Source organism: Heterodontus francisci, chromosome 30 (assembly GCF_036365525.1).
Source record: "Heterodontus francisci isolate sHetFra1 chromosome 30, sHetFra1.hap1, whole genome shotgun sequence".
Lineage (NCBI taxonomy): Eukaryota > Metazoa > Chordata > Chondrichthyes > Heterodontiformes > Heterodontidae > Heterodontus > Heterodontus francisci.
In genome coordinates, this window is record NC_090400.1 from 51,631,811 (window position 1) to 51,657,837 (window position 26,027).

The 26,027-nt window shown below is 46.1% G+C and overlaps 1 protein-coding gene across 13 annotated transcripts in view; it reads left to right on the top strand.

Moving 5' to 3' along the window:
- msi2b (musashi RNA-binding protein 2b) overlaps positions 1-26,027 on the top strand; it is a 539,697-nt gene that overhangs the window by 296,313 nt on the left and 217,357 nt on the right. For all 13 annotated transcript variants that reach the window (XM_068010600.1, XM_068010599.1, XM_068010601.1 and 10 more), the window contains one exon: positions 3,755-3,803. In XM_068010600.1, the coding sequence (XP_067866701.1) occupies positions 3,755-3,803 (49 nt within the window). The remainder of the gene's footprint in view (positions 1-3,754; positions 3,804-26,027) is intronic.

Sequence of the window (26,027 nt, forward strand, 5' to 3'; positions counted from 1 at the left end):
CTGTGGTCCAGTTTCATGGGTGCCCTCTGCCCTCTGGTGTCTCACCCAGTGTGACCATTCCTCATGTGCAAGTGTAGACCGTGAATGTGGGAATGCCATGCGACAATTTTAAACCTTAACATCCACTTTCCAGTAGGGAACACTGGATAGCGATCAGAATGATTGACCTCAACCCCCACCCTCAGTCCAGAGGGACTGAGGCCAGTTGTAGCTCCTCTACCAACACCGCCACCCCCTTCCCCCCCCCTCCCCCCCCCCCCACTAACCCTCAACCACCAAGTTGCAGTCCATTAACTCAACCCAGATCGGGGAATGAGCTCAGCAGCCTCGTAGCCTTACTCATTAGCACACTTGACGTTGTACTTAGAAACTGAGCCGTCAGGGTAAATTCCATCCAGCTTTCATTGGTTCGATTGGGGAGGCGACAAGACATTAGCTGGCCAATTGGAGGTTGAATTCAAGCCATGTGATAACTACAGAGAACATGCAGAGATTTCCCAGCAGCCTTTTCACCAGTCGCATCAGTTTTCCCATTCACAATGGTTGCTTTGGTCTCCATTCCAGCCAGCCGGGCTCCACTTGACTAGATACACAGAGCAAAAACTAGAGGCTAACAATACAAGATAGTCACTCAGAAATCAAATTGGGAATTCAGAAGAAACTTTTTTTTTTTTTACACAGAGAGTGATGAGAATGTCAAACTTGCTACCACAGGGAGTGGTTGAGGGGAATAGCATAGATGCATTTAAGAGGAAACTAGAAGGAGAAAGGAATACGAGGCTATGTTGATGGAGTTAGATGAGGAAGGATGGGAGGAGGCATGGACTAGTTGGGCAGAATGGCCTATTTCCGTGCTGTATATTCTGTGTAATTCTATATAACTACACATAGGTATTTGCTTTGCCTGTGAAGAGACAATTAAAGACACTTGATATCAGTTACTCTTACAGAGCTTTTTTTCCCTTCCTCCCCCAACATGGTTTGACTGCCTCCCTTTGAAAGTAGTGTTTTGCCAGTGGCATTTTCTGGCCAGTCTGTGCAAGTTCTAAAAGGAGGCTAAAACTGTGCATAACACGTTACAGACAGATGAACAGTCACTTGGGAAATAGTTGTCACCTAGCTGATTAAGAGTGCAGGGACCCAACGCTTATAGAGAACATTACATGTAGGCCAATCCACTTTTAATGGCACTGAGTTATACCCGCTGACATTACCGGACAAGCAGGAGCTAATAGCAGGAAGTATAGTGGCACAGTGGTTAGCACCACAGCCTCACAGATCCAGTGACCTGGGTTCAATTCTGGGTACTGCCTGTGTGGAGTTTGCAAGTTCTCCCTGTGTCTGCGTGGGTTTTCTCCGGGTGCTCCGGTTTCCTCCCACAAGCCAAAAGACTTGCAGGTTGGAAGGTAAATTGGCCATTATAAATTGCCCCTAGTATAGGTAGGTGGTAGGGAAATATAGGGACAGGTGGGGATGTGGTAGGAATATGGGATTAGTGTAGAATTAGTATAAATGGGTGGTTGATGGTCGGCACAGACTCGGTGGGCCGAAGGGCCTGTTTCAGTGCTGTATCTCTAAACTAAACCCATACTACTGAGGAAGAATGCAACTGCTTCACAATACATTGAGCGATTTACCAAGCAGTTTCAATCACTGAGAGGTATGGGTAAAACCCGCCTCTGTTGGCATGAAATTGGCCATGTGCCATACCAGTGGGAGATCGATGGGTAAGAAACATAATCATAATAGAGGTGCCAAGCAGAGGCTGCCCTGTGAAGACCATGCTCCATCCCATCCCCTTATTTAGAGGCTCCAATGTTCATCTTAATGGTCTTTTGTCTGTACAGATAAACACCTTTGACTGCAAGTCAATCAGGGAGTGGTCTGTACGTAATGTGTTTGAGGCCCTGTGGGAAAAAATGTTGGTGGATCCTGTCGGATGGTACCCCGAGCAGACTGCCAAACTCATTTGGCGGAATGCCTCATCGCCAGAACTTTCAAACAAACACCAAGACGTAGCTTGGCTGGTGGTGAGAAGGGCCCTCCCCATCAGATCCTTCCTGCACACCCGGACTCTCACCACCTCCGCACGCTGCCCTCGAGGTGGCTATGGTGGGGAAGAGACTGTTGTCCACCTCCTTCTGGAATGTGCCTTCGTCAAGCAGGTCTGGAAAGAGATGCAGTGGTTTTTGTCGAGGTTCATCCCGAGCAGCTCTGTAACACAGGAGTCTGTGCTCAACGGGCTGTTCCCAGGGACGCACACCGAGATAAACATCAACTGCTGCTGGAGGAACATCAGCTCGGTGAAAGACGCTCTTTGGTCTGCCCGAAACCTGCTGGTCTTCCAGTACAAAGAGTTGTCCACAACCGAGTGTTGCAGACTGACACATTCCAAGGTTCAGGACTACGTGCTGAGGGACGCACTAAAGCTTGGGGCAGCCGCAGCAAAGGCTCAATGGGGAAAGACCACTGTCTCAGGCACCTCCCGCCGTAGTACACCGAGGGGCTGGAAACTGTGAAAACCACCTTGGTCAGTTTGCACCAGAGAATGTTTGTTACGAAATGTAAATGTACATTGTAAATACAACCTGTAATGCTAAGTGTAGAGAGACACCTCATGTGTTGTACTGAAAGAAACTGATCCGTATTGCACCTTATGTAATATCAAATTTGAACTGTTAGGTAATGTACTTGTACAAATTTTTAGGACTAAAGTGTATTTTTGGGGAAAAATGGATTTTTGTCTTGGTCGAAAAGTCCATCTTAATTTAACTCTTTGAGGATTGAGCAACCAGTTTGGCTACCAAATTTTAAAACATTAAAAAAAAACTTATTTTAATTGCTGAATTGTGTTGCGTGACAGCTGTGTTATGGGATGGCAGGCTTATTCTGTCCTTTGCCAGTTCTTGGAACGGTAGAAACAGCAGACATTTCTGGGACCATAAATACAAGATAGTTACTAATAAATCCAGTAGAAAAATGAGAAATTTCTTTACTCAGAGTGGAATTCGCAACCTCAGGAAGTGGTTGAGGCAAACAGCTTAGATACTTTCAAAAGGAAACTAGATGAGTACATGTTAGAAAGATATGTTGAAATACTGAAATGAGATAGATGGAATGGGAGGAGATTCGTCTGGAGTATAAACACTGACTAGTTGGGCCGAATGACTTGTTTTTGTGCTGTATATTCAGTGCAATTTCTGTCTGCTGTGTCCCAGGTTTCTCTGGTTGAAATATAGATGCTGACACAGAGCTAGCCAGGTCAAATTCTGGGTACTGCCTGTGTTGAGTTTACAAGTTCTCCCTGTGTCTGCGTGGGTTTCCTCCGGGTGCTCCGGTTTCCTCCCACATGCCAAAGACTTGCAGGTTGATAGGTAAATTGGCCATTATAAATTGCCCCTAGTATAGGTAGGGTGGTAGGGAAATATAGGGACAGATGGGGATGTGGTAGGAATATGGAATTAGTGTAGGATTAGTATAAATGGGTGGTTGATGGTCGGCACAGACTCGGTGGGCCGAAGGGCCTGTTTCAGTGCTGTATCTCTAAATAAAAAAAAAAATAAATAAAAAAATAAAGCAGTATCACCGCTTTGTTACCGAACTGGTCTCTAAGACGATCTCCTCCAGCCAAACTGGTTTACATGGCTGCCCATGAGCCGGGCACTTTATTGCTTTGAGTACAGCACCACCGAGCTCTCTGATTATTGGATATTAAAATATGTGTATCTAACCTGAGTTGCTTTTTATCTTGCAGGTAGAAGATGCCATGCTAATGTTTGATAAGACAACTAACAGGCATAGAGGTAAGTCAGAGCTTCCAGCACAAACCCCAATCTTTGGTAATGTGAATCCAGTGCCACTTTTGCATTACAGCAGGGTTGGGGAACCATGTACTCCAGCCTTACTCATGTATACAGGGAGAATGCCAATGCAGCGACCTCAGTGTGCACCAGTTTAATGTCGAGGATCATGGTGCAATGGCCCCATTTGCTTTACGTCAGTATTCCGTAGGCCTGAAACTCATTATATGGCTCCAACTTTGCTGAAGAGGTTTTAAGGCATTAGGATGGATGAGTCAGCAGGGTTAGAGAAGTGTGTGGGCGACCGTGTCCTGAATTAGCTTCAGTAGGTTTGATGCCAGCCGGACAGGCTAAGTAAACGCAGAATGGTACATGTTCCAGTCCAGAGTCCACCTTGTACAAAGGCAATCTGGACTGTTGAGGGAAAATTAATTCACACGTTATTGGAAAATATTATTCAAAATATTCTGACACCTTAATACTATCATAATTCCTTTGTTCCTATAAGAAGACTGCTGAAGAACACTATTGATGTTGCGATTTTGAAACTGGTACCTGCCTCTGAGCCAGAATCGTGCACGAGCTCAGGTGTCTGTATGTTGTAATATCCAGGGACTTGTGGAGAAAGGATTCTGCCGTCTGACTGTGCTGTCTGTCTTATTTAGTTAAACATACCACAATTGCACAGTTCTGGTCTCTGTGTTACAAAAAAGGATCTAGAGGTGCTAGGGGAGGTGCATAATAGTTCTGGTATCATCCGTGTAAATCTATCAGGAAAGACTGAACAGAAGGTGGAGATGTGACCTGATAGAGGACTTTCTATTACAATGAAGGGGTTCGATAAGGTCGTCATATAGAAAATGGTGGAGTTTTAAACAAATGGTCATAAATATAAGATAGTCACTAATAAATCTAATGAAAAATGTAGGAGAAACTTCTGTATCCAGAGAGTGGTGAGAATGTGGATCTTGCTGCCACATGGAGTAGTTGAAGTGAATAGCATGGATGCATTTAAGGGGAAGCCAGATAAAAACATGTGGCAGAAAGGAATAGAAGGATGCGTTGATAAGTTTGTATGAAGTACGGTGGGAGGAAGCTCGTGTGGAGCATAAACACCAGCATTGGGCCAAAAGATCTGTTCTGTGTTGTATCACTCTATGATATAATTGGTCAAGCTGTTCAGAAAGCATCAGTCTGTAAGCAGTGTAGGCCTCCTGCACATGCTCAGATGAAGCAGCCAGGCTGCATTGTACAGTGTCAATATGTTCAAAATACCACAAATGCCTTTCTGAGGAGAGAAGGGGTTGGGGGATATGGTGAGTAGGTGTGGGGCTGGGGTCATCCAGAAAGAGTTGGTCTTGTTGGATCCTTGCTTTTTAAACATTCTGTGTCCTTGCACCCGTTCACTTGTTTAACGTTTATTTTGAAATTGGATTTGAAGTGATTGTGAGGCATTGTCCTCCTGGATGGTGCTTTTGTCAATCAAAAATGTGAGTGGGCTGGGCCAGGACGTGACTGGGAAAGGCACGAGAGTTTGATTGGCTCGGAAACCCCCACAGGTAAGGTCAGGAAATCTCATTTACTTGGGGCAAGATCTTAAGAATGTAGACAGTCATCAAATATCAGGTCATTAGTTAGGTAAAGGGGTATCAATGGATATGGAGCAAAGGTAGGAAAATGGAGTTGAGGTGAAGATTGGCCATGATCTAATTGAATGGTGGAACAAGGCTGAATGGCTTCTTCCTGTTCCTAATGTTACTACTTAGGCCATGGCAGTTCGGACTTGTGACTCGAGGCATAGAAACATAGAAAATAGGAGCAGGAGTAGGCCATTCGGCCCTTCGAGCCTGCTCCGCCATTCATTGTGATCATGGCTGATCATCCAACTCAGTAGCCTGTTCCCGCTTTCGCCCCATACCCTTTGATCCCTTTAGACCCAAGAGCTATATCTAACTCCTTCTTGAAAACACACTGTTTTGGCCTCAACTGCTTTCTGTGGTAGCAAATTCCACAGGCTCACCACTCTCTGGGTGAAGAAATTTCTCCTCATCTCAGTCCTGAAAGGTTTACCCCGTATCCTTAAACTATGACCCCTGGTTCTGGACTCCCCCACCATCGGGAATATCCTTCCTGCATCTAGCCTTTCAAGTGCTGTTAGAATTTTATAGGTTTCTATGAGATCCCCCCTCACTCTTCTGAACTCCAGCGAATATAATCCTAACTGACTCAATCTCTCCTCATACGTCAGTCCCGCCATCCCAGGAATCAGTTTGGTAAACCTTCGCTGCACTCCCTCTATAGCAAGAACATCCTTCCTCAGATAAGGAGACCAAAACTGCACACAATATTCCAGGTGTGGCCTCACCAAGGCCCTGTATAATTGCAGCAAGACATCCCTGCTCCTATACTCGAATCCTCTCGCTATGAAGGCCAACGTACCATTTGCCTTTTTTACCGCCTGTTGGACCTGCATGCTGACCTTCAGAGAGTGGTGTATGAGAACACCCAGGTCTCGCTGCATATTCCCCTCTCTCAGTTTATAGCCATTCAGATAATAATCTGCCTTCCTGTTTTTGCTACCAAAGTGGATAACCTCACATTTATCCACATTATATTGCATCTGCCATGCATTTGCCCACTCACTCAACTTGTCCAAATCACCCTGAAGCCTCTCTGCATCCTCCTCACAACTCACCCTCCCACCCAGTTTTGTGTCATCTGCAAATTTGGAGATATTACATTTGGTTCCCTCATCTAAATCATTAATGTATATTGTGACTAGCTGGGGTCCTAGCATCGATCCCTGCGGTACCCCACTAGTCACTGCCTGCCATTCGGAAAAAGACCCATTTATCCCTAATCTTTGTTTCCTCTCCACCAACCAATTTTCTATCCATCACAATACACTACCCACTAATCTCATGCGCTTTAATTTTACATGCTAATCCCTTATGTGGGACTTTGTCGAAAGCCTTCTGAAAGTCCAAATAAACCACATCCACTGGCTCCCCCTAATCAACTCTACTAGTTACATCCTCGAAGAATTCTAATAAATTTGTCAAGCATGATTTCCCTTTTGTAAATCCATGCTGACTCTGCCCGATTCTCTACCATTGTTCTCTTAAGTGCTCTGCTATAAAATCTTTGATAATGGACTCCAGAATTTTTCCCACTACCGACATCAGGCGGTCCGGTCTATAATTCCCTGCTTTCTCTCTACCTCCCTTTTTAAATAGTGGGGTTACATTAGCTACCCTCCAATCTGTAGGAACAGTTCCAGAGTCTATAGAATCTTGGAAGATAACCACCAAAGCATCCACTATTTTTTATTTAGAGATACAGCACTGAAACAGGCCCTTCGGCCCACTGAGTCTGTGCCGACCAACAACCACCCATTTATACTAACCCTACAGTAATCCCATATTCCCTATCACCTCCCTACACTAGGGGCAATTTACAATGGCCAACTTACCTATCACTTGCAAGTCTTTGGCGGTGGGAGGAAACCGGAGCACCCGGCGAAAACCCACACGGTCACAGGGAGAACTTGCAAACTCCGCACAGACAGTACCCAGAATCAAACCCGGGTCCCTGGAGCTGTGAGGCTGCGGTGCTAACCACTGCCGCCCATTTCTTTGTGATGACCAAGTGATGGCATTGGTATTGAGAAGACTTCACTACAGCGGAGGCACTGAAACTTCCCCTCCCCCGTGCTCTCAGAACTCCTCCACACTCTCGAATGGCTTGACGAGACTCAGCCCCCCCCCTTCTCACAGTTGGAGGATCAGGGGATGCCTCTCACATGAGCTCTCGCTGCAGATAACCATGGTGATAGGCTAGTGCTTCATATTGGCACCGTGAGTCAATGCCATTCATACTTCGCTGGTAGAGTTTATAATATATTCTGTCTTTTTTTTTGGGTTGCTGTTTAATGAAACAAAAAGTATTGCAATATCATCCTCACAGAGGATGAGATACTTCAAATGTAGGAATCAAGTGGCAGTAATTTGGTGCTAATAGCTGTTTAGTTGGAAGGGCTAACTGAAGTGGTGCAACTGAGAATAATGTGGGCCAATTTGACACTTCAAAAAAAATCCGCAAAGCTTGATAATGATGCCAGGTAGGGGTTTATGTGGGCATTGCATGATGCATTTCTCTTAAGTCTACATTAATTAGGTTAAAAGGGAATAAGCTATTGCCCAGGTTAAAAAAAAAAGTCACAGCCAATATTCCTAATGTTCAAAAATGAAAAACAGGCTGTGGTGTAGGATTGTAATCTGCCCACCTGCATAAATTGCTTCAAATACAAATGGCCTGGTTACCGCAGGCGATGAGAGGAGATAAAATGAGTCCTGGAATAATGAAGAAAGATTGGCATTTGTTTCACACCTTTCACAATCTCAGGATGTCTGCAAGTGCTTTACAGCCCATGAAGTGTGTTTTTTTTTTTAAATAGCGTAGTCACTGTTGTAATATAGGAAACACTGCAGCCAATTTACACACAGCAAGCTCCCACAAAATGTGATAATGATCAGATAATCTGTTTTCAGTGGTGGTGATTGAGAGATGAGTATTGGACAGGACAATGGGGAGAACTCGTCCTGCTCCCGCCCCACTCCGCTTTTCTTTGCAGTGGTGCCAAGGGACCTTTTATGTCCACTTGAGAGGCCAGACATATTTAACGTCTCATTCGAAAGACGGCTCAAAGTTGGGGAAGTTTTTCAGTGCCCATGCAGGTTGATTTATAAGCATATCTGCTTATTCAAGAGTTTCAGCTCAGATTAATAGCAGGTTTAATCAGTGAGTTTACTGCATTTAAACACAAGGGGGAATTATTGGGACTTGAAGCCACGACTTTCTGACAAAGGGGTGATATTCCAACCACTGGGAGCCAAAAAGGCTGGCACCTTAAAAAAAAAACTCCATGCCATAAGCGTTTAGCTCCTGCACATGTACCATTAGCTTCTGTATAGGTTGTGTTTTAATACACTGGGACTGCTTTGTCAGGGTCGCCCATACCCGACAGTTAATAGAGATTAAAAAGAGAAAATGTTGCAAATGTTCAGCATCTGTGGAGAGGGAAGCGGAGTTAACATTTCACGTTAATCAACGACTCCATTGCCAGCAGATCTCCAGTGCCATTGCTTGTAGCGAGCCCGGGAATATGCTAAAATGTGACATCTGAATTGTGACAGGAGCTAAATGTGACATTATATGCCAGATTTTAAAAATATTTTTAATTTGCTGCATTTGCTTCTAAAATTGATGTCTGTTCCGTCACTAACAGAAGCAGCATGCTCTGAACCAGGACTGACATTTCAGATGATTGAAATGCAGATTAGCGATCATTTTGCATTTAAACAATATCGTTTATTTTTAGACTATGTTTGATACCGCAGTAGTGGAACAGGCTGAAGTAATTCTGTTATTCATTTTTACAAAGGAAAACCTCACTTTAAGCACAGGAGGAGCAGGCTATAATCAGCATGCTATTATTAAATATAGTCGTCTTGCAAGTTTGCGCTCCCAGTGCAAAGGCTTTGTGCGTTTGGGAGCACATATTGGCAGTATGACATGGAGGTTAGTGCATCCGCTGTGAATTTGTGTCTATTATATTTTCCTTGAAGCGGCCAACACCCCCAGCTTATACACACTACTGAGTCAGCGGCGCTTGAGATGGCTTGGCCATGTGAGCCGCATGGAAGATGGCAGGATCCCCAAAGACACATTGTACAGCGAGCTCGCCACTGGTATCAGACCCACCGGCCATCCATGTCTCCGTTATAAAGACGTCTGCAAACGCGACATGAAATCGTGTGACATTGATCACAAGTCGTGGGAGTCAGTTGCCAGCATTCGCCAGAGCTGGCGGGCAGCCATAAAGACAGGGCTAAATTGTGGCGAGTCGAAGAGACTTAGTAGTTGGCAGGAAAAAAGACAGAGGCGCAAGGGGAGAGCCAACTGTGCAACAGCCCCAACAAACAAATTTCTCTGCAGCACCTGTGGAAGAGCCTGTCACTCCAGAATTGGCCTTTATAGCCACTCCAGGCGCTGCTTCACAAACCACTGACCACCTCCAGGCGCGTATCCATTGTCTCTCGAGATAAGGAGGCCCAAAAGAAAGAGAGAAAGAAAGGCGCTGCTTCACAAACCACTGACCACCTCCAGGCGCGTATCCATTGTCTCTCGAGATAAGGAGGCCCAAAAGAAAGAAAGAAAAAGAAAAAAAAGAAAGAAAAAAATATTACTAGACTAAATTCAGTGTTGCCCACTGTCTAGAAGCCCCGGTGTACGGAGACTGACGAGGAGTAAACGGGAGTGAGATGTTTTTAAAAAATTACCAATACTAACCCCCCCCCAAACAAACAATTCCAACATCAGAATCAGCACCAGATTTTAAGGGGCATTTTAAAGGAGGAGGGAGAGGCTTTAGGGCCTGGCGCCTAGGCAACTGAACGCCAATTATGGCCAACTCAACTGGTCCTTTGGGTGATGGGATCCACTGTGCTTTCCATGTAAGGCTACATCACCTCAGAACTCTGCGGACGAACCAGGCATCTACCTCCAGCACACCTTGCTTCATACACTCCCACATCACCACTTCAATCCTACCTCACGGTATATGGGTTCCTTTCTCTGGTACTGTTGTTTCTCACGATGCTGTAAAGTCAGGAAGCTGTGCAGTCTGACACTTGGTTAGATCACACTTGGATTATTGTGCACAGTTCTAGTCTCCACATAATACAAAAGGTAGAGAGGCACTGGAGATAGTACAAAGATTTACAATGCGATACCAGAATGTAGAGGGGTTATAATTATCAGGAAAGGCTGAAAAGGCTGGGACTCTTCTCTTAAAAAAGAGAAGACTGAAGGGTGATGGAATAAATAAAATTATGAAAGGGTTTGATTGAGTAGAGGTAGAGGAATTGTGTTCACTTGTGGGGAAGTCAAAAACTAGAGGCTATAAATGTAAGATAGTCACTAATAAGTATAATCAGGAATTCAGGAGAAACTTCTTTATCAAAAGAATGTTAAGAATGGAACTCGCTACCACAGGGAGTAGTTGAGATGAATAACATAGATGCAGTCAAAGGGAAGCTAGATAAACCCATGAGCGAGGAAAGGAATCGGAGGTTATGCTAACCAGGTGAGACGAGTGCACTTTAGGAAAGTTGTGAGGGCATTGGAGAGAGTGCAGAAAACTTTCACGAGAGTGGTTTCAGGGATGAGGAGCTTCAATTATGAAGATAGATTGGAGAAGTTAGGACCGTTTTCCTTGGAGAAGAAAAGGCCGGGAGGTGATTTGATAGAGGTATTCAAAATCATGAGGGATCTGGACAGAGTGGATTGGGAAAAACTGCTCCCACTCGTGAAAGGATCAAGAATGAGAGGGCACAGATTTAAGGTAATGGGTAAAAGCGACATGAAAAACTTATTCGCGCAGCGAGTGGTTAGGATCTGGAATATACCGCCTGAGAGTGTGGTGGAGTCAGATTCCATTGAAGCGTTCAAAAGGGAATTAGACTGTTATATGAAAAGGAAGATTGTGCAGGGTTGTGGGGAGAAGCGGGGGAATGGCGCGAGGTGAATTGTTCATCCAGAGAGCCGGTGCAGACATGATGGGCTGAATGGCCTTCTTCTGTGCTGTAATAATTGTGTGAGGTAGAGTGGGAGGAGTCTCATGTGGAGCATAAACACCAGCATGCACCATTTGGGCTGAATGGCCTGTTTCAGTTCTGTACATTCTGTGTAATTTGATGTAGTTCATGTTTGCAGTTGGCTATAATGCTGAACATGTGGCGATAGATTGATCCGTGTGGGGCCAGTGACAGAAAACAGGACATTTACAAACCAGGACTGACACTACAGATGATCTAAATGTAGATGAGCAATTGTTTTGCATTTAAATGATAAAAGTTTATTTTTAGATAGGGCAGCAGCTCGGGAGAAAAGAATTGGCAGAAATCACTTTAATATATCTGGCAAAAACACTCGCTTTCAACACACTGGCAAGATTATAATCGTTGCTTATTTTAAAATGAAAATGTACTTTATTGCTATTGAATATAAAGTTACAAATTAAATAGAATAGTGGGCCCAGAAGACCCAAAGCTGTTTCTGTCAAATAATGTGTTTGCTGAAATGTTCATCTGCTATTATTCACAGCTTCTGAACAGATTCCTTGGTGCTAAATTTAGAAATGCTTCCTTTTTGTCAGTTTAAAGGAAGGCTGTTATTTGCAATGTAAGTGAGTCCTCTTATTAGAACCATATATTTCAATGTGTGAGGATTTTTTAAACTCGTGTTACCAGTTTGTTTTTTTTTAAAAGTGCTTTTTTCCCGGTGACGGCGTCAAATCCCTCTTGAGGGTCCTGTTCAACGGGCTGAAGCATAGATGTCCCAATTTCCTGACCAAACTTAGGTTCCCCCATTGCATCCTCTGCATTCCCTGTCTCTCCATCCATGTGGCCTGTACACCAAAAGGGCAAGCCTCTATTTTGAGTCTAGAATGGTATCCTGAGCAGCCAAGTCAGGGGCTGCTTCTGAGGTGGTGCTTTGTGGGTAGCGGGGTCTGGCACAAAGCAAAGAGCTTTCATTTATTTAGCACCTTTCCCAACCTCCAGGAAGTCCCAAAGCACTTTACAGCTAATGAAGTACTTTTTGAAGTGTAGTCACTGTTGGACCGTAGGGAAACACAGCTGCCAAATTTGCACAAATAGCAGTGTGATGATTTTTTTTTTAGTGATATTGATTGAGGGATACAGTTTGGCCAGGGGGCAGGGAGAACTCTCCTGCTCTTCTTCAAAATAGTGCCGTGGGATCTTTTATATCCACCTGAGACTGCAGTCGGGGGCCTCAGTGTGACATCCCCTCCTAGACGTTACCTCCGACAGTGCAGCACTCCCTCAGTACTGTACTGGAGGGTCAGCCTAGATTTTGTGCTCAAGTCTCTGGATTGGGACTTGAACCCACAACCTTCTGACTCAGGCAAGAGTGCCACCCACTGAGGCACAGCTGACACTGGATGCAGTGTGATATTGGAGTTAATGGACACAGCACTACTGTGGAGTACAGCAAAATATTTAACAAATAGGACATTGATGGTCGAGATGCACAGGAACATGGCTTTTGTAAGAGATAATTCCACCATTTTATTCAAAATGTTTCTTCTAAAGTGAGAAGCTGAATGTACCCATGAGGAAACAGGCTGCAAAGTTATCCAAATATGCAATGTTTTCAATCCCTATAAAAATGCATGAAATTTCCTGTTGACCCTTGCATGTTGTGACTGGTGGATTCAAGGATATAACTCCCAAACCTTCACTGCTCTGGGTCGCTGTAGAATCCCAGAGCAAATCTAAAGCAAAGGAAAACACAACTTTATTGACAAGAGGGGAATTATTCCTCCAACCTTTTCAAGTGGCCAAAAGCGATGTTTATACAGCACCAGTAAATCGAGCTTGTGGCTTGTCAGTCCTGTTAAAGATAACGTACAGTAGCTGTTAGACTCTCTAAGCTTAAAGGCAGCACTGCACCATTAAGTATCATGGATCTGTTTTGTTTAACTTTGATGCCCTGCCACCTTCAGGGGATGACACTTGCATTAGTGACTGGGCCTGTGCTGTGAGCGCATCAAGTTAAGGTCAAAGGCAACGTTTCCTTCCCCAGATGATCTCAGCATTTTTTTTTTAAGCAGTCTGCGTATCGCCTCAAGGACGCATGACTGAGCTCAGTCGTTCCTCCAGCATCGATCGATCCCTCACAATGTCAGCACTAAAATATAACCACCAGCCTGAGAGAAATTATTTAAGAGGGTACAGAATCCAGCTCCTAAGAGGGAAGGTGAACACTTGAGTAAGGGTGTACAATGGTTCTGGCACTGGACTAGCAGGCCAGACGTCCTGACCCGACTGCTTGACTGATGTCCTTTAGGCAAGGCCTGCCATCCAAACCTTGGTCTGGCCGACATGTGACTCCAGTCCCAGCACCTTGTGGTTGACTTGTAATGCCCTCTGAGGGGCTTAGCGAACCACCCAGTTGTGAAACCATTGGTAGCGAAGGATGGGCAGTAACTGCAGCCTTGCCAGTGTCTGCTGGTATATGGAGCAGAATGCTCAGGGAAGCAGCAGGAGGCAGACTCTATCAACAAGTTCAGGAAAGGACAAGACTGACCTTGGACAGATAAAGTTATTGAGGAGCATGAGGAAGAGAGTATTGAGGGGGAATTTTTCAGACTTTTGAACTGACTGGATAGATCACAATAGTCTCCTCCAGGCTCGTACATTCCTATGATTGGGAATCTATTTGAAAAGAGAATACTGATACAAGTCTCAACCTTTGACATAACTGGCTGCTGCTAATGCGCGTGTCATTGTAGCACTTCAGTCCCACCAACACCTTAACTTTACATCTCCTACTTTGCGATCTCTTCGCTTCTGCTCCCACTTTCTGTCACTCTGATTCCATAATCCAGATGTTTGACCCTGAGCTGGAACACCAGCAGCCCCCTGAAACCAGCCGCCCCCTGAGCTGGAACACCAGCCGCCCCCTGAGCTGGAACACCAGCCGCCCCCTGAGCTGGAACACCAGCAGCCCCCTGAGCTGGAACACCAGCCGCCCCCTGAAACCAGCCGCCCCCTGAGCTGGAACACCAGCAGCCCCCTGAGCTGGAACACCAGCAGCCCCCTGAGCTGGAACACCAGCAGCCGAGGCCTGGGAGCTGTGCCAGCAGTGCTCCAGCTGTCTTTTAGCGTTTACCTTCATGATCTCATTGACATCCTTGTGTTTCCGTATATGGAGCTTGTAAGCATTCCCTCCAGCCACGCACTGGCTGTTTAATCCAACTCAAATATTCATAAGTAAGAAGTTAATAGGAACAGAAGTAGGCCATTCAGCCCCTTGAGCCTATTCCACCATTCAATGAGATCATGGCTGATCCATGATCTAACTCCATATAACCCACCTTTGACCATGTCCCTTTGATTAACAGAAACCTCAAAAAAAAAATCTGAGATTTAAAACTTACAATTGTCCCAGCATCATCTGCCGTTTGTGGAAGAGAGTTCCAAACTTCTCCAGTCCTTTGCGTGTACAATTGTTTCGAATGAATATCTGATGCTGAGACTCCCATTAGTGCTCCTAACGACCCAGCACAGAATGCCGCTCCTTCGAGTGGCTGTTAAGACTTGCATTGAAATTGCTCCAGTTTGTCTCCTCACACAATGTTTCCCATTCACTGGCTTTCTGGCCATGTTGTGCCACCTCGCTGTTTTTTTTAAACCTCACTCTATAGTTGCCACAACACTTTGCTTTTTTTCATTATGATTATGATCTACAATAGGCCTGACATAAATGTTGTGACATCGCCAATGCCCATGTGCTCTGTGGGACTGAACCGTGGATTTAATGGCCTGGGTTTTTGGAGCTATAGAACACACCGAATTGGGATAGCACAGAGGGAGGCCATTCATCCCACTCTGCCAGTGCTGGCTCTTTGAACAAGTTATCCAATTAGTTCTGCTCCCCATAGCCCTGTAATTTTTTTTTTCCTTCTTCAATTCCCTTTTGAAAGTGACTAATGAATCTGCTTCCACCACCCTTTCAGGCAGCGCATCCCGATCACAACAAATCACTGTATTAAAAATATGTTTCCTCATGTCGCCTCTGGTTTTTTTGCCAATCACTTTAATTCTAGTCCTCTGGTTACTGATCCTTCAGTCACTGGAAACAGTTTCTCCTTATTTACTCTGTCAAAACCCTTCATGATTTTGAATACCTCTATTTGGTCTCCCCTTAACCTTCCTTGTTGTAAGGAGAACCGTTTCACTGTATAACTGAAGTCCCTTGCCCTTGGTTCTTTCCGCTAAGTGGCTTCCCGGGGCCCGTAGCTCCTGCTGTTCTCGGCTGAGCTGAGTCTGACCTGCTCCCGCCATCCCTTCACTGAGTGGATCAGGGTGGAGGTTGGAATGTAACTCGCTAGAAGCAAAATGGTTGGTTTTGCCCTCCTCGCTGGGATGTGCTGAGTGTTGCTGAGATACTGAGCATCTTGCCCTACTGGCCTCTCTTTATGTATGAGCTTCAACAGTGTGTTATTCGGCTGTGGGGGTGGGGGGTGGGAGGTGGGATTCATAGTTGTCTTCCAATCTTTTCCTCACCCAATATTTCAGCACGTGAGTTACCCAGTAACAGGTGGGGGATGGAGCGGGTTAGGGGAGAGTTGTCACTGAACAGCTGCCAGGGCTGGGAGTACTTGCTGTGTTGTGCCCTTCCTCACCCAGTGGGTGCGATGATCAGTTGTAGCAGCTGAGATCAGCCAGCTCAGCACAAAGGGCCAGACCTGGAATCTTGTGCGGTGTGGTACTGGGTACCACACTGGGCAGTGCCTTTCGCACTGAGCCATCAGGGAAGCTAACAATGAATGTTCTGTCAAGGAGGCTGTTGTATTAGTGCTCTGGCAAGTGCTGGGGTATCTAGCTCGTACTTGCTGTGGCAAGAATATATTGATTTTTGTTTTAAAAAATCTTGTACTCTCAGTCAGTGTTTAAAAAGAAATTGGAAAACAGGAGATTGCCTTATCTTTTTTTCTCTTGGCGAAGAACTATTTAAAACTAGAGCTTGAGGGCACTGATTGGTCTTTGAAGGGCAGGGGGCCAATTTATCCGCCCGTCACTGCTGGCTTTGACTGTATTCACCCTGGGGGAATCTCACTCATCTGTCTCTTTCCCCATGCAGTTCCTAGGTCTAACCTGGGTTCTCCAATGTCACTATATTCTGTCCTGCCCCCTTTCCAAAGCGTGCCTCTCCTGCAGGAGCTTCCTTAACACACTCTCCCCAAGGCTGCGAATGAAGACTTATCTCTCAAATGCTTCGATGTGATTGGGTAGATAGAGAGGAACTATTTCCTCTGCTGGGGGCAGTCCATAACAAAGGGGCATAACCTTAAAGTTAGAGCTAGGCCGTTCAGGGGGAATGTCGGGAAGTACTTCTTCACACAATGGGTAGGAGAAATCTGGAACTCCCCCCACCCCACAAAAAGCTAAAGCTGGTGGGGGTGGGTGGAGAATCAACTGAAAATATCAAAACTGAGATTGATACATTTTTGTCAGGCGGATTACGGACCCAAGACGAGTAGATGGAGTTAAGATGCATGTCGGCCATGACTTAACTGAATGGCGGATCAGGCTAGAGGGGCTGAATGGCCTCCTTCTGTTCCTGTGTTCCCACTAGCTCATATTGACACTGTGATATCTGTTTAACTTTAATGAAAGGAAATTCTGCAGCATTCCGGGGTGAAATCAAAGGTGTTTGTTTGAAGAGCGACGGGAAAACATTTTGAAATCATAACTAGCTTGAAATATTTGATTATCTCTCACTGTCGTGCACAGCACCCACTGATGATTGCTCAAGCGACAGAGATTACAGGTACAAAGTACCTGCCATGTCCATGACTTTATTTGAGGGGAATTGGCGGGAAGCAAGCTGATCAATCGCGGCCTGTCACTAATCCGACTGCCGCGTCGGGAAATGATCAGCTTGGTGTTCGAGATGCTGCCCTTGCCCATTCATGGCTGTTCTCGCCTCCCTTCTGCAGAATGTTTGGTACGGTGCATGCTGCATTTTGTGATGCCTCTGATCCTGGCATTCATTTTATGCATGTACACTGGCTGAGATCCAGCAGTGACTTGGCTCCCTGGCAAGGCCAACCAGAGTTTCTGTCCAGTTTCAAGATCTCGATCTCTGTTATCACCTACAGTTCCATTTGAATGAATCCGGCAACTTCTTGTTCTAAAAATTGGATTGTCAACGAAATTCTCCAGGTACAGCCACTGTAGATCAGCTTGGCAAGTTAACCGGTACAGTGACATCCAGAATTTTTAATAGTTGCACTCCGTAGCAAGGCAGGGAGCATGAAAAATGAACTTTACTTCCAATCCTTTGGAGAGCAGGCAACCCAGTGTTGAAAATGTTCTTTGCTCTTGTTCTGACCTTCCCCCTGAAGGCAGTTCTTTATATACTGCTGCAAACTCCATGTGGTACCACCCTCAACCCATTGATGCTTCCACTGGTTTCCTCCCTGACCCTTTTCAGCAGTTATCAGTGGTAAGTCCGTTTAGGATTACACTACTATCTCAGTAACTGGCTCTCTTTCATGCAATCACAAGATGAATGCCATGAGGAAGACCATTTTAGCTCAAGCATGTCGAAACGTTTACAGTCTCCCCCCCCCCCCCCCCCCCCTCCCCCCCACTGCCCACCCCCAACCCCTGCTAATGTTACGTCCAACTGTCCTTCGGATGACTCCGCCTTTTTGCCTCCACTGTCCTACTCCAAGAGTTCTTTTCCAAGTGTTAATCGCACTTTGCACGATTAAGGAATTGCCGACAACAACTCACAAGGACGTTATCAAAATTTGAACCAAGCCGTATAAGGAGATATGAGGGCGGTGACCAAAGAGATTGGTTTTAAGGAGCTCCTTAAAGGAGGAGGGAGAGGTTTAGGGCTGAGGTGGATGAAGACCCTGCCGCCAATGGTGGTGCACCTAAAATTGAGGATGTGCCAGAGGCCAGAATTGGAGGAGCGCAGAGATCGGGGGGGGGTGGGGGTTATAGGGCTGAGGGAGGTTCCTGCAAGTGTCCTATGATTGCCTACCGGCAGCTCGAACCTGTGGGCCCCTTGTCCTACTTTCCCGGCTTACCTTAAAGCAAAGCGCTCCCGATCTGCCCTTTCTCCGTTATTCCCTGCCTTTCTCTACTAGGTGTCCCCAATCTTTGGTCATGCAGCCATCTCTGGCATGACTTACCACCCAGTTGCGGGCTGGCAGCAGATGGCAGGTTGTGGGTAGCTAAAGGAAGCAGACTAAATAAAAGAAAAATAACGATGCAGTTAAAGGAAAACTTGTGTATGTTTTTGGAAGGAAGATTAACTTAATTGGTGTCTGCCAGACATGGTGTAATATTGCTTCAGACCTCCTTCTCCTCTGTAATAGATGCAGCTGGTTAATCATTACGTTGAATTAATTAACTGAGTAGATAAATTGCCCACCGAGTCTTCAAAGGAATGCCCGGTTAAATCACAAATATCCATCCTTTCCTGTCGGTCAGAACTGTGCATTCCCATCCACTTGGTGCACAGCCAATGGCATTGCACCCTGCGGAGCACACTTGGGGAAGAATACAATGGAGACACAGGTCAGTGGAAGGTTGTCCTCCGACTCTGTTAAATATTCAATATAATAAATAAAAGCCAGCTTCAAAGTTTTGCCAGACATTTGCAAGGTGGGGGAGTCTCAAAGTTGGATCTTGCTGAAAACTTTTGTCTGACGTATATTATGGTGGCTCATTCCAGAGGCTTGACTGGGTTCAGGAAGTCGCCACCTTGGGCACCAGGGTACGCAGACCGATGCCTTAGGGCACGGCCCACCACACCTCCCATGCACGTACGAACATACAAAATGGATGGGTGGAAAAAGCCCATCTGGCCATTCAAGCCTGCCCCACACACCATGGTGAGCAGACCACCATGGCTAACACTTTACCCCTGACCCTGCACCCCCATTCACGCAACCATGTGATCCATCGGAAGACGTGAAAAACGCAGAGATAAAACTCAGGGCGAATAAGGGAATAATACGCTCTCCGAGACACTTAACTTCTACATGATGCCATCTCTGCCCCAGTTCTGGGTGGTCCAGATCCTTCTTGAAGATATACAGGGAGTCAGCAGCCATCACAGAAGCTGGTAGTGTATCCCAGAGGCTCACTACTTGTTGCAGTTGGTACTTGATATTTTCCGTAGGGCATTAAGGAATCTTGAACTTCCCTGTCAGCATTTTTAGAGATGGTCGCTGGACCACCCAATGGTCAAGGTGCACTGTGTGATGTGGCATGGAGGCGGAGAGACCAACCGATCCCCAGGGTCAACCCCTGACCTTGCTGCCAACTGGAGTGCCCCTCCTCCCCCAACGCTGGCGCATCAGTAGGGGGTTGGTGGGGAGGGAGAACCACAATTGGACTCGGTGCCCCTGGGATGTGGGAGATTGCAGATTAATCAGCCAGTGTTCCTGTTCTTGGAAAGTGTACTTGTGTAGACATTAGCTTCAGTGCACCCTGTAGTTGGATAGCTTGCTCTCGCATGATGTGGAGGCTGGCACGTGAAGACTAGCCAATGAGCTGAGGCGTTAAAGGGCTGCTGCTGCTGTCCGAGGAAGTGTCCCCCGATGAGGATTGGTCCATTCGGGAAGTGGTGAAGGAGAGGAATACAAGAATTTAATTGGGTGGCTCTTTTGAAGAGCCACCTCCAAGTATGATGGGCTCAATGGCCTTGTTCTGTGGTATATGGTTCCACGGAGAAGCAATTGCCTGTAAGAAACTGTCCAGCTGAGGCATGGGTTAACGGTATCCGGAAATGGTGGCCTTTTCTTTTGTAGTATATTGTTTCAGAGGGGGACACATTTCGAAAAGCACTGGTGCGACGCAGACAGTTTTGGATGAAAGAAAATATATATCTAAATGGAGATTGAAAAAATTCATGGGATGGATCTCATTACCCCTGCACTTAGTGGCGAAATCAAAGGTCTGTTTGTTTTTGTTCTCTCGCTGTGTGAGAGTGGAACCTCTGGCTCAGTCAGGTGTATAAATGGACGTGGGCTGCAAAGGACCGTGGGATAGGCGAGCGGAGGCCCGATTGGCTGGCTGAGTGAGCAGCAGCTGTGCCAGGTAGATGAGGCCAGCTGTCGGAGGCGACTTTTCTCTGCATGTGTATGTGTGTGTGGAAATAGGTTTGATAAATAATGAATTAGTGATAATAACCAGCTGCTCACGGGCTGTCACATGGCAAAGGAGCAAGACTCCCAGGGGATGCAAGCTCGAGAGAGGGATGGGTAGCGAGTGTTGATCAGCAGGACCTGTTGAGGCGTGGGAGTGAAATGACCTTTCAATTTCTTACTCCCCTCTCTTGTTTCTTTTTTATCAGTGGGGAAAACACAGTTAAAGGTTTAATGTCTGATGAGGAGGCAAGAGATTTCATTGGTGACCATGCATTGCGATTTGGATCACTGCCGCGCAGCTGGGAGAAATCTACTGTAAACAGCGCTTACAGGAATTTTAAAAACTGAGAACCACAATGTGTACAGTTTACAGAGGGGGAATGTATAGCAGAGCGACTTAATACAAGGCAGAAATTCAAGGTGTGGCATCTGATACCATAAACATTGAGGGTGTAGATGGAGTGCAACCTGGACCCTGAGATTATTGATTTGAATATCACCACTAATTACGTACCTCAGAAAAACTTGCATTTATGTAGCCTCCTTATCACATCCTCAGGACACACTTCATATTCAATGTAAAAACTTTCTGAAATTCAGTGACTCTTGTTATGTAGGTAAATACCATCAAAAACAGCAATGAGATGGGTGACCTGTTCAATTGCTTTTTTGGCGGTATTTTGAGAGAGGATTATTGTCCAGGATGTTGAGAGAACTCCCTCTTCCTGCCCTGGGATCCTTCAGCGGTAAATTGGGCTTGGTTTTAATGTCTTATCCAGAAGGTAGCATCGCCAGTATTGTAAGTCCAGAACTGCACAAAGTCTCACCCACTCTCGCTGTGTCTGTCTCTCATGCTGTCTGTCTGTCTGTCTCTCTCTCTCCCTTTCTCTCGCTGTCTGTCTGTCTGTCTGTCTCTCTCTCGTTCAGTCTCTCTCACTCAGTCCCTCATTCTCGCTTGGTTTCTCTCTCTGTTGAGTTTAGGATTTATAGCAATTAAACCCTGAGGCCTTAAAGAGGAGATAGGGGGTTGGAGGAGGGGGCATTAACCTTAAACACCCTTCATGCTCAGCAGCAGAATAATGCATTGAGCACTCCCTTTCCCCATTTGTCCCATCACACCTGGAACATCCACTCAGTCTCTCTACCCTTGTACAAAAAAAAAGTGTTTTGCTTTTGGCTGTGTGGTCCCTGTTTACCACAGCTCACTTCACATGAAACAAACCTCCGCCTCCTGACAGCATGTTAAGCAGTCATTGACAGCTGCCACGGACAGATCCATCAATGCCATCACCTCTTGAGTGTCTGCGGTGATTGCCAGCTTTGCCACTCGGCGCGAGACAGCCTGTGTCAGGAGGGACAACCCCAGTGATTCCAAGGCACGGGGTAATGGCACGTGGCAGGGGACAAGTTGTCTCGTCACTTGTCGCATTCTCTCCCGTTTGGACATTCAATCAAAATGCAAATAATGTAGGGAGCGAGCAAGTGATATAGTAATAAGAAGTTAGCAGATAAGAGGAGCAACACGGTGCAGAGTTGCTGCAATGAACCTCATCTCACTTTAATTACCCTGACAACACTTGCTCTCAGAAGCAGGCAATTTAATGATGGTTTCTGCATTAACGCTTACACTGTTTTGTTCTCTCTTCTAAGAAGGGGAGAAAAAATTACCAGTGCCAAGATTTCTATATAAATATATTAATAAAAATAGGTAATAAACTTGTTATAATATAAATGGTCTATTCTCATAATCTTTTCTAAAATGGTTATTAACTTGTCTTGATATGATTTTTTTTTTTAAGAGGATTGAGTTCGTCAGTTCATGCATGGAATGATTAGTTTTTTTTATTTATTCCTTCTTGTAGTTTTTCTTTTGAAGTCGGTTTCTCATTGGTTCTCCTCAGCTGCCCCCCCCCCCCCCTCGCTCGCCATCACATGACTGCGTGTGTGGACGAGCATTGGGTAAGGACAGGACCGGGCTGGTCTATGATGTTGCCCCTTTCCCTCTTTACGCCCCCTTCCCTCCACCATCCCCCGCCTGCCCGCCCACCTGCCTCATAGTCAGATACCTGATCGAACTGTGCCAATTTCAATCTCCCCACCATTGGCGGCCGTGCCTTCAGCTGCCTGGGCCCTAGGCTCTGGAATTGCTTCCCCAAACCTGTCCTGCTCAGAACGCAGGCCTTATAAACCATCAGCTTGGTGTTATCGCTACGTTAAAGGCACTTTATAGAGTCATTTACGGCACAGGAGGCAGCCATTTGGCCCATTGAGTCTGTGCTAGCTCGACACTGAGCTATTCAGTCAGTCTTGATCCCCGTGGCCCTATAAGTCTATTTTCTTCAAGTGGCCATCCAGTTTCCTTTTGAAGTCATTGATTACGAGTTCCAGGTCATTACCACTCATTGTGTAAAAACATTCTTCCTCAAATTCCCCCTGCATCTCTTGCCCAAAACTTTCACAAGAACACAATAAACAGGAGCAGACTTAGATCATATGGCCCATCGAGCCTGCTCCGCTATTCAATATGATCAGGGCTGATCTTGGGCTTCAATTCCATTTTCCTGCCCGCTCCCCAAATCCATTGATTCCCTGCGAGACCAAAAATCTATCCCAGCCTTAAATATATTCAACGATGGAGCATCCACAACCCTCTGGGGTAGAGAATTCCAAAGATTCACAACCCTTCGAGTGAAATAATTTCTCCTCATCTCAGTCCTGAATGATTGGCCTCTTATCCTGAGACTGTGTCCCCATGTTCTAGATTCCATGAGCAGCGGGAACAATCTCTCAGCTTCTACCCTATCAAGCTCTTTCAGAATCTTGTATGTCTCAATTAGATTGCCTCTGATTCTTCTAAACTCCAGAGAATATAGGCCTAACTTACTCAGCCTCTCATCATAGAACAACTCCCTCATCCCAGGGACTAATTTGGGTGGGAGGCTTAGGCCCCCCTCCCCGCCCCCCCCCCCGCCCCTGAAAATGGTCATTGTTGCCATGGTTTTTCATTCACAAAAATGAGCACGATGATGATGATTTTACAGCCCAGCCTGTCTTGGGTTAAGGGTGGAAGGGGAAGACCATTTCCAAATGTTACATGGGCCAATCCCGCAAGCAGTATGGCGACGCAGAGCCCCGGCCCCGTGGGAGCGTGTGGCGGAGACTTTGCACGAGCGTGGGCCGTGGGGTGCAGAGTAGTAGGTGTCATGTCTACTGCTTTATGACATCTTGATGAGTAGCAAACGCTGGGCTATCTCCCTGTCTAATATACAAACGACACACCAGCCCCACTGTAATCACATCGCTAGTTGTCTTTACTCCTCAAACCCCAATTCAAACCTGACTTCTTTATGTCAGTAAATATCACTTCCACTTCCCGACATGAGAGGTTTTCCTTTTTTTCTCATTTGAACCATGAGCCGTACCTCAAAGGGGCAGCCCGCTCCGTGCGTTTCTGATTATTCTTGTCTGAATTTCCCTCGGAACACCCGGAGCTGGAGAATGGTAATTAATAGGCTGGAAGTTATTTTGTGTGGTGTTAGGATGATAAGTGATGACCTCCATTGGCTGTTGGGGCCCGGGGGACCCTTCCAGCTTGTTACCTTGTCACCTTGTCTGACAGGATGCTGCGTGTGTGCATGCTGGTCAGCCTCACTCTCAGGCGAAGGAGCCGAGGATTATGGCCTTGCTGCTGTGGCGAACAGTAGCAGGCAGCTTGAGTGAAAGTTCAGTCACTGCCATCCACCACCTTCAACACTCACTCCTTCCACCACCGGCACACTGGCAGCAGTGTGTACCATCTACAAGATCCACTGCAGCAACTCACCAAGGCTCCTTTGACAGTAGCTTCCAAACCTGTGACCTCTACCAACTAGAAGGACAAGGGCAGCAGATGCATGGGAACACCACCACCTGCAAGTTCCCCTCCAAGTCACATACCATCCTGACTTGGAAGCAAATCGCTGTTCCTTCACTGTCGCTGGGTCAAAATCCTGGAACTCCCTTCCTAACAGCACTGTGGCTTAACCTGGGCCAGATGGGCTGCAGCAGTTCAAGAAGGCAGCTCACCATCACCTTCTCATGGGCAATTAGGGATGGGCAATAAATGCTGGTCTTGCCAGCGACGTCCACATCCCATGAACAAATTTTTTTTTTTTAACTCCTCAGACAGTGGGCACCAACTTGTTCTATGTGTGAGGGATGGGGAGAAAGGCAAACATTGAAGTCTGGCCACTTGCATGATTACTGGAGTCTGCGTTGCATCCAACAGATACTTCACTCTCTATCATTGCTAGTTCCCACCAAAACGTTCTCGAGACAGAGTTTGACTCCTGCTTCTCTTGATCTATATTAATGACCTAGACCTTGGTGTACAGGGCACAATTTCAAAATTTGCGGATGATGCAAACCATGGAAACATAGTAAACTGTGAGGAGGACAGTGATAAACTTGAAGAGGACATAGGCTGGCGAAATGGGTGGATACGTGGCAGATGAAACTTAATGCAGAGAAGTGTGAAGTGATTCATTTTGGTAGGAAGAACGAGGAGAGGCAATATAAATTAAAGGGTACAATTCTAAACAGGGTGCAGGAGCAGAGGGACCTGGGCGTATACGTGCGGAAATCGTTGAAGGTGACAGGGCAGGGTAAGAAAGCGGTTAATAAAGCATACGGGATCCTGGGCTTTATAAATAGAGACATCAATTCCAAAAACGAGGACGTCTGATAAACCTGTGTAAAACACTGGCTCGGCCTCAACTGGAGTATTGTGTCCCGTTCTGAGCACCACACTTTGGGAAGGATGTGAAGGCATTAGAGGGGGTGCAGAAAAGATTCATGAGAATGGTTCCAGGGCTGAGGGACTTCAGTTACGTGGAGAGATTGGAGAAGTTGTGGTTGTTCTCCTTGGAGAAGAGAAGGTTGAGAGGTGATTTGATCGAGGTGGTCAAAATCATGGGTCTGGACAGAGTAGATCAGGATATGGCAGAAGGGTTAAGAACCAGAGGACGCCGATTTAAGGCAATTGGCTAAAGAAGCAATGGTGACATGAGGAAAAACTTTTAAAAACGCGAGTGGTTAGGATCTGGAATGCACACTCCCTGAGCGTGTGGTGGAGGCAGGCAGTCAGAAGAGAATTGGGCAATTATCTCTGAATAGAAAATGCTTGCAGGGCTACAGGAAAAAGGCAGGGGAGCCTGGACGAGCTGAATAGCTCTTACAGAAGCCGGCACGGACATGATGAGCCAAATGGCCTCCTCCTTTACTGTAACCATTCTATGATTCACCCTGAGGTACTGTGGGCGAGGGGCACCCCGCCATTATGGTGAATTGTGACAGTTTTAATACAATACAATCCTGTTGATTTGAACTGTCTAGCTGATCCTTTTCCTGTCACACACTGCTACACCACCCAAAAACACATGCTCATCACTCCCTCCACCTTTGCTCTCGTCACCGCCTCTCCC